Source organism: Trachymyrmex cornetzi, unplaced genomic scaffold (genome assembly GCF_001594075.2).
Source record: "Trachymyrmex cornetzi isolate Tcor2-1 unplaced genomic scaffold, Tcor1.1 scaffold78, whole genome shotgun sequence".
Lineage (NCBI taxonomy): Eukaryota > Metazoa > Arthropoda > Insecta > Hymenoptera > Formicidae > Trachymyrmex > Trachymyrmex cornetzi.
The window spans coordinates 129040-138804 of NW_017300113.1; the positions used below are offsets into that span (position 1 = coordinate 129040).

Consider the following 9765-nt stretch of genomic DNA (forward strand, 5'->3'; position numbering starts at 1 on the left):
CAATAATCGATGCTTACGCTTATCGCATGTATACATCGCATCGATGTTTCATAAACAAAAAATATTGCAATTTTTACGACATAAACTGCTAAATAAAATGATTACACAAGTTCCTTATTTGCCTTATTTTAATTTTAAGGAAATATGATATTTGTGAAATTATTTTATTCAAAACGTGACTATTTTGCGAATAAAAACCCTGAATTTCTTATGTCCTGCTAATAAAATAACTAATAATATTACTCTTGATTTTATTCCGCTCCAAGTTATTTTTCAATTATATAATGTGTTATTGCACATGACGCAAAACTCCATTGACGTTACGCAATAATGACAATATTGACGTAAACATAGAACGTTCAATGTGATGTAATTTCTCCAAATTATCTCGGATCGCGAAAGGTTAAGTCGGCGTTCGAGGAGCATCGACGAAGGCGAACCAACGCGGAAAGTGCAAGGTGCGCGGAAATGGCTCGTGTCCTTCCCTCTTTACGTCTTTTGTGTTCACCAGTCCCTTTTCATGAATACGGGAAAAGGGCCGGCTTTTATCGTGAAGAGAACCCGTTGCCGTTTGCGTGGCTATTCACAAATTTACGATGAAAAATGATGAGAAATATAAATCGCTTTGTATATTGTTTCTTTCAAAAAATGCCATAACGAACGTCTTAACCACAAAGAGAAACATCTCTAATTTATAAATGTACTTATAATATACTAAAATAATCTGTAATGTATATATACTAATTATTTTTACTTGAATTAATATAATTTAAATTAATTTTTAGATATTTTCCATGATACATATTTGATTAGAAAATGGAATATACATATAAATTTAAAATGTATATATTACATATATTCGAATTTCTAATCAAATATTTATTATTCTAAATATCTTAAAATTAATGCAAATTATATTAATTCAAATAAATACTATTGGTTTATTATAGATAGATAACTGCGAATCTTCAAAAATAATTGGATTTGTACATTTATAAAAAACATGTAATAAAGATTCGAGATTTTTAGATCATTGAATTGAAATATAAATAATTTCGGTGATGGTATTTATAGATCATTGCTTAAATATCGTACTATACAATTAGATTTTAAAGCACCGCGTTTAAAATATCATAAAATGGCACAATTTCTTTATTCTAATTCCTTCGAAATTGAATGTTATCCACAGTATCGTGTTGTGTAGCAGCCATGATTATACAATAGTTTCATTATGATTATCGAACTTCTTACATCGCGACTGGCATAATTCCTCGCTCATTTTTGCATCGTGAGAAGCGTTCGTGGCAGACGAAAACAGGCCATTTCAACCGCCTAAAAGATCAAGATCGCACAAAAATCCTTGTGTAAAAACCGGCCGAACCTGCCTCACAATACCTCGCGAAAAAGCAGTTTCAGAAACCGATGCAACGAGTTGCAGAAGAACGGTCGGGTCTCGGCGTTATCCTTTTGTGATGGCGTGCAGTGGATCTTTTCAAAAATATGGGAAAATTTGTCGTGCCGGAGGGAAGCCCGGGGAATACAAAAGGGTGGGAGGAGGGGACTCCAGGATCGTGCTACGCCAATGCTGGCCAAGAGTCGGGTACAGGAGAAGCAGGGGCAGATCGGTGCACAAAGAGGGGTCCCCCGAGAGTATCCCACCATCCTTCTCTACTCCCTTTCATTCTCTCGATCACTCCTTCAGCACCGGCAGACCTGAAGCAACAGGTTCCTACGCCCCTTCTTCATGGCTCGCGTTCACCGAGCGGCTTTTTGTTGCCGCTACCAATGTACGGGCACGCTACACGCTCGGGGCGAGGTTTTCGCTTTTAGAAAAATCCAAAGGATTCTGTTGCCGCGGCCGTGCACACGTATCTCTCCTCCGGAGAGCCAGTTTCGCGAGAGGGTGTTGAAAGAGATGGGATATATATACGTATATATAGATTTCACACGTTGTAAAAATCGAATTCCCGTGTTAAACACAGAAATGAGTCTTGATAATCTCAGATTTGTTTTCATCCTCCGGACACTCAGGACACTGATATTCATAGTCGGATCTTGTATTAAGACCGTCTTAAGTACAGTCTTCAAATGTCATGAATCAATCAGAGAGCCGTATTAGACATTATTTAAGACATTACTTGAGACGGTCTAAAAACGGACTATCAATACCACTCTAAAAGAACTGAATGATTATAATTTTATATAAATTATCTTATTTACAAATAGTCTTTTGCTTGATTAGCTTGCATAATTTAAATTTAAAATTCGCTTTTGACGATTGTACAGCAATTGTTTGATATGGCAATGAGTGACCTTTACTTAAATTATATCCATCATTTCATTTTACTTTTTGCTTCTGATTCAACTCCACGGCAGACTGTCGTATGTAGATATAATAATCGATTCAATGACTCATCATGTCGTCCGATGAATTTTTTTCAGTAAGGTCAAATTAACATCGCTTATCAATGCAAATATGTGACGTCTGAAATTTACAGCAAAAGCAAAATTTTCAGTAAAGTTTATGACGTCACATATCAAGCTCTTGCAACCGAAATTTTCGCATCTCGCGAAGGATCCGCAGTGATTTTGACTGTGCTCGTCGAATTATCGAAAGTCGAAAGTCCACCCGATCGAACGAGTTTCGAAATCGAGCTGAGGAGAAATTGCCGAGGAAAGTTACACACGGTTACCGTGCAAAAGGGAGAAAAGGAAAGACTCTCGTCCGCAGTAAAATCCATGATTGAAAGGCAAAAGAAAACATCCGACCCGAAAAATGATTACGGGAATTATCTTCTAAAAATATGCGTGTCAATAACGAATTCTCGTGATTGAATTAAAAATCAGGAATCACGAGTTTCAAAGCAGAAAAACATTTCCCAGGGCTACACAAATGTCAAGTAATCCTATCGTGACGACACGACGATGTATCTGCAATTACGAAAGCATTGCGATATCGGTGAAATAAATTCTCTGCACTGTTACATGTAAAAAAAAAAAAAATATATCTTTAAATGGCGTATTTTCGCTATCGCGAATAAACAGATTATTTTCGCGTATTTGTAATATCGCGATTTGATTTCGCGCAGATTACAGGCTATCACCGTTGGCAAAGGTCGGCGGCGATGCGCAATAATAATTTCTGAGGCAGTTCGTTTTTCCTCCCCCTCTCTCTCTTTCTCTTTCTCTCTCTTTCCTTTTCAGAATTTGCGTACGCTTATAACCGCATACGCATGATAATAAGACGGGAAATGACAAGTGAGCCAACAGCTCACAGTAGCGGACTCACCGGAAATCGTATGATACCATGCGCGCTCGCGCGCCACGCATAATTACGCGACGAAGGAACGTGTAACGACATATGGGCATGCTTTCAGGAAATAATGCGTCGGCAGGATTGTCGCGAACCCCGATGATCTTCCCCGTTCTTTCTTTCACCGCTCTCACTTGACGCAAGATGTCCGAGAACGGATCCTGGATGCCCTCCCGACCGCAAATCAAGCTAAGAGAAACAGTGGCTGTGCGATTCTTTATCGAGAGATTGAGAGTTTCGTGCCAAATACGTGTGCGAACAATCGATTTCTTGTACGCGTGTTACATTGGTACGTACCAGACGCTGAATAAGGCAACAAAGCGTCGATCTGTCGTCGCGTTTCGTTCGCTTAGCCTCTCGATCGGTATCAGTTTCAATGACAATAACGCAAAGGCGATATCGCGTCGCAGACATGCCGGGAAAATGGCGGTTTCGCAATATTTCTGCATGAAGCAATCGCGTATCCTTGTATTATTCTCTGTAATGGACGAGCGAAGGATAAACAACGGATGAAAATGATGTTTACAGAGAGATCGTAATCACTCTTCTTTCGCAATATACGTCACATTGTTTAATAATCGAATATTAATTAAATAATATATGCGGTAACATTTTAAAATTCCTTTTACTCGTTCCATTTATCATGTGCTTGTCTATTCGATTTTGCGTATCACGTTAAGTTACATCATTTTAATTACAAACAAATAAATCAATATATACTCTGTATGTATAAATCGAAACAATATTTGACAATATCATAATACAAAAATTATTTTATATCTTTCCAATCTATAAAAATTTCTTTGAGCATATCGAAAAAAATCTTGATGTTAATCGTAATCATTTCATTACTATATATCTTAATAATTATCAGAGCACCACGTTCGATATCGAAGAAAACGACGTATTGTGAGAATTTCACACAATAGCTTGTGACGAACGAGATAGCGAACAATCCTGTCAAGGTCACATCGAGGAAATCCGCGTAAATACACGCAAAACCACACAGAGACACATGAAAACAAATCGCGTCATCCGTTTGACACGTGAAACTCGAAAACAAATAAAGGAGCAGAATACGATTTCGACAGGCTATTTTTGACGTGGATACAAAAGTCATTTGCGATATAAAAAGCAACAATCTCATACTTGGCACAAACAATACATTTTCCCTTTAATAAATATTACGACTTCATAAACTAAATGACATTTATTTAAAGCCTACCTGTACACGGAATGAGAAATATTTAGAAAGTCTTACAGGTTCGCGAAAAAAAAAAAAAGTTCCAGTATACCGTTTATGTCGAGAAAGAGTAGTAATCTTGATCGTAAGAAGCGCCATATTGCCAGACGTCACTTCTTTCCTTTTCATTAGTAAAATTACGCTTTATAAATATGGCTCGCATACTGCTCGTTGACGACATATTTGCTTTGTCCCGTCAGAGATCCAAGTCTCGTTTAATGTCTCGTCGCTGTTAATGTGCACGCGAGTTTTTCCGAGTAAATATTCACATGTATTCGTCAGAGCGCTCGAGGGGAACACTGCGCCGTGCGGGATGCATAATAAATACGCCTTTCTGTCTCTGTCATGTTGCACGACGGTGCAATCGAGAGTGTGAGGTAAGAACGGAACCGCGAGAGCAAGAGAGAGAGAGAGAGAGAGAGAGAGAGAGAGAGAATGCATTTGTTAATTCAACGCACCAATACACTCGCGCGCGTAAGCGGTACCATCGAGTACCAGCGCAATTCGCGTAGAGAATAGCGCGCGAATTCTCGCTGCGACACGTGCGATGTCGATCGCACCTTTTCGCGAGAGAAGAATCGAGACGCAATCAAATAGGAAAATAACACGTCTCTAATGAAGAACGATCGTTATGAATTGTTCTCCACGAAGCGGAAGAAGAAAAGATTATCGAGTAACGAAATATTGGTTTTTCTGTCCGCGCGATAATCGCGCTTCTACTACGTGCCGCACGTTTACTATATTTACATTTTATTATCTTCGTATCATCTTGTTTCTTATACTTTGTTTCCCTTTTGCGTTCTGGCATTCTGAGATTCCCTCTCTTGGGTAAGCGAAATTAATAATTAATGCTTTGGATTTTGAAAATCGAATTGAAAAACGTAGAGCTTTATATAAATAAATAATCACGTACTCTAAATAGATTAACTGAGAGATGCAATGAGTTGCAATATATAATCTGAACTTAATGAATATGACGGAGTCATGAAACATATGTCAAGGAGTCTATAACTTTATAAGCATTTCTAATTAGAAGACAGAAACCCGACACAATCACTTAAGCGGAACTTCCTCTACCAAAAGGAGTTTATTACAGAAGAAACAAAAGTTCTTCAGATGCTGATTCAATGCTCCTTTTATGCTCAACTTTAGAACACATTTTACACAAATGTGTTTAGCGAAGGAGTTTAATTTAAGGAATTAGTTTAAGCTTAGTTTAAAGAAATCCAGAGATAATTTATCATTTATTGTTAATCCGTGGATATCAACAATCTTTTGGCATATAGATAAATGAATATGATAAAAATGTTTAAAACAACAGTATTTCGATCGTTAAATCGGAATTTTCGTGAAGACAAGTCATCCGCCCTCGGAAAAAAACATAATGGCAGCAACCATAAAGGTGACAACTATACAGTTTTATGTGTAAAATTAATGTATAAAACATAAGTAAATGCAAGAACTTTATTCAACTATTTTACATTAATTCTACAGTAAAGAGTAAAATCTCACTCTTAAAAATTGACAATTGGGCTACTCTTTTTTAACACTGGCTCAATAGTCACTCTTTGTCATTCTTTAGCATTAGATTCCACTCCAAAGATTTTAAAGAGTACACATAAAACTTGTATAGTTGCTACTGTTATGTCTTTCTACCATCGGTAATATCATGTCGATACATATCAGAGCGATTAAACATTGAAAATGAGCTCTACTTCACATTTCTTCTTAAAATCACGATGTCGCGTGAGATTTGAAGAGAAGCTAGACTAGCGTCACACAGAGAAACTCACTCGGAGGAGAAACCAAAGAGAGTGTTGTGCCTAGTTCTCTCTAAGGTGAGAGTCTCCAGCTCGACTCGCGACGGGCCTTTTATTTACATCGTGCGAAAATGAGCGACCGCCCGTCCAAATGATAAAGGCCTTTCGACCTATCGACGAAATAAAGAATAAGCCGCGTGACTGGCATCGATTACTATTAACACATATTCGACTACCGATTTGGTTTTGATCTCGCTGAACTACAGTTACTACGTAATCAATGTTTGCAAATTTCGCAAATCAAGTTCCGATCAAACGATATGTGCTACATTCCAAATAGCAATTTAAAAGTCAAACGTGTAAACTATGTTAAAAATATTAAAATTTTGTAATTAAGAATAATATTTGATTTAATTCATCCACGATGGAAAAATGTTTAACTAACAAAGTAAACGCTCGAAAATATCCTTGTATCGTATCGTATTATACATTAGATAAAGAAAACGATCGATATGTATATCGGTTAAAAATATTGATATTTCCAGATTATGTATATATCTGGACAAGATAACGGCAGTAAATTGATAAACGAGAATTTTCAAATAGATTATACAGGAATATACTGTAATTGAAATATATCGTCTATTTAGTTAATTTAGAAAAACAATTCCGATAATGACTTCAGTATCGATAAGAAATGTACATATTTGTGATTAATCAACTACGGTCCCCGATTTAGAAATTTGTAAATTATCACCTACAAGGTTTTCTTTATCAAAGATACTTTAACGTTTTCCTTCAACTGATAATGTTCTACAATTGTCGACCACATCGATGACGCGTCGCAAGATATCGACGATATCACGAGAATAAATATCGTTGTATGTATGTATATATATATATATATATACATGTTTGTGTATATTATATATATATATATGTCGTGTATATTATATATATAATGTATGTATGTGGGTGTGTTTATTTTATATATATAAAATAAACATCAAGAAACGTCTGCGATCGATAAACGTCGCGTTTGAAATCTCGATGCACCTGCCGATATCTCGGAGAAAATTTCTTTCGCTTTCTAAATGTCGTTATTTTCTTGCTGTTACAGACGTAGCTCCATTAGCTACATAAATGTAGACGCATGTTGGTGCTCCTAAGGTTCTCCACTCTCAATCCACTCGCCTGCGTTGCCTGATATTTTTCCCGCTCGTATGCCCACGCTATCTCGCGTTATACAGCGTGAGTTCTTGGGAGATCTTAGGTCTGTTTTTTTTTTTTAGCTGAATTAGTATACACGTTTGTTGCCCTAGCCGTGGGCAGCTTGATGAATCAGTGACTTTTAAACAGAAAACTATATCGAAAAATAAGTCAAATTTAAAAAAAAAGTAAAAAGAAGTCACTGACTTAACTGTTTACGTATATTTGATATTTGGCTAAAGTGAGAAAAAAGTTGTAGGACATTTTAGTGTAAGAATAAAAAAAACAGACCCTTTGAATCACGCGTGTCGCGATCATGTTCGTGCTCGATCGTCTTCTTGGAAGGATCGGCAAACGCGAATGACGATGCAACGTGGAAAGAGATTCGATCGCGGAAGACCGACCTCGAAACGATACGATCGAGGATTTTAATATCCACCCGGCGGCAACGTTATCTTCGACCCTTATCGCGTAAAATAATTTCTAGCAAAAATAAAGCACTAAAAGAACGAGTTCGTAATTATACGGACAGAATGGATTGATCGGCCCTTTGATCTCACACATACAAAGAGAAGGATGGAGAACTTGCGAGAACTCACGATCTGTATACAATGTATACGTATGTGGTATTTGATAAATTCGAAGATCTTCGAGTTTTCGGAAACAAATGAATTAATCCTCAAACATTGTTGGCATGCCATGGAAAGTGACCACTTTAAGAGCCTATTTCGAAAATTCTACTTTGTGATTTCTAAAGAACAAGCTTGTGAGTTTACAGAATAAAGCTAACAGTAAGCTAATCGCTCCTCTTTTTCTTCCAGTTTTTTTCTCTTCACAGTGACTATAGACGTGAATAAACGAACGCGAGATAGTTTATTCGAATAAATTCTATAGAATTTAGACTCGGTTGTACCAATATTACTTTGACTTTAAGCAAGACTTAAAACTCTCTGTCTCATTTTAAAGCAAAAGAGAGACAGAGAAAGAGAGAGAGAGAGAGAGAGAGAGAGAGAGAGAGAGAGAGAGAGAGATTTAAACTTTGCTTAAAGTCAAAAGGCCTGTTCTTTTTGACTGAACTTTTGCATTGTTCATCTTTCTTCCTTTTCTCCCGCAGGAAAGAAGAGGAAGAAAAATAAACTGCAAAAGTTCAGCCAAAAAGAAGAGGCCTAAAGTAACGTTGGTGCAACCTTAGCCGTTTCGCGATACGAACCAATTGGATCGAATGCGAGCAAAAGCAAAAACTCGCATTTATTGTCCGTTCTACGTATACCTGACTGGAGTAGAAAAATCTACCTGTGCATATCCGGTCTCGAATGGAAAGGCATATGGGACCGAGCAAAGAACAGGTCAGAAAATTCTGGAAAAAAAAGTTTGATGCGGAATTCCGTACAGTACTTATTAGTATCGCAAAATATGACAATACCCTTCGGGGGTTAAGATTTGTTTACTTAACAATACGCGAGATTCAAGCGTGACGAAATGTCGTCCCTGTCCTTTGTGTATTTTATGTACGATATGCGATGTCGAACATCGCATTTTTCTAAATATAATCGGCAAGAAATATTTACTTATCGATACGTCTTATCAGTAAAAATTTAAACGATGCAGAAGATTCGAAGAGAACGTCGTGTACGATATTTAAATAAACAAAGCCTGCGGCAGACGGCGCGATTTTTCTTGCTGGATTGCTTGCGCGATTTAATAAATTAGGTACTATAAATTCCAAGTTCTGATGCAATTCTAGTAATTTACTAAATCACAAGTAAACCAAGAGGAAAAATCACACCGTTTGCCGCAGGCTTAATTATACACGACGGCAGCAGAGATAAATCGACGAATGTACACATTTTTACCGATATTGTAGATGAACTTTAATCTCAGTTTAATTTACTCTTTATCCTTTTCTAATTTCCAGCGTCTACTAGAAAAAAAGAACAAGCAAGTTGAACCAAGATTAAAGTGAATCTACATCCGTAGAGACAAGCCAGAGCAGGAGTCCTTACCTTAAAGAGATGCTCGCCGCACTCGAACATGGAAGTATTACTCATGACGGCGGTCGACATGGTCCTCGGTTGTCGCACAAAAACACACTTAGTATCTGGAGCCCGTTGTCCGCCTTCCTTCCGATCTTTCCCTCCTTCTGCCACTCGTCCCTCGGGCGCGAAAAATGTTTGGTAGCGCAGGTCGAACAGTCGGCGTTGACGGTCAGCGGAAGGGAGAGAGGGGGGGGGGGGGGGGGG

At 37.6% G+C, this 9765-nt stretch overlaps 1 protein-coding gene across 1 annotated transcript in view; it reads right to left on the reverse strand.

Annotated features, from left to right (window-relative positions):
• The window catches only part of Tis11 (Tis11 zinc finger protein), a 29269-nt gene extending 19514 nt beyond the window's left edge, over positions 1-9755 (reverse strand). The window contains exon 1 of the mRNA XM_018518662.1: positions 9529-9755. Coding sequence (XP_018374164.1) covers positions 9529-9588 — 60 coding nt within the window. The 5' untranslated portion in view covers positions 9589-9755. The remainder of the gene's footprint in view (positions 1-9528) is intronic.
• Positions 9756-9765: the final 10 nt, after the last annotated feature.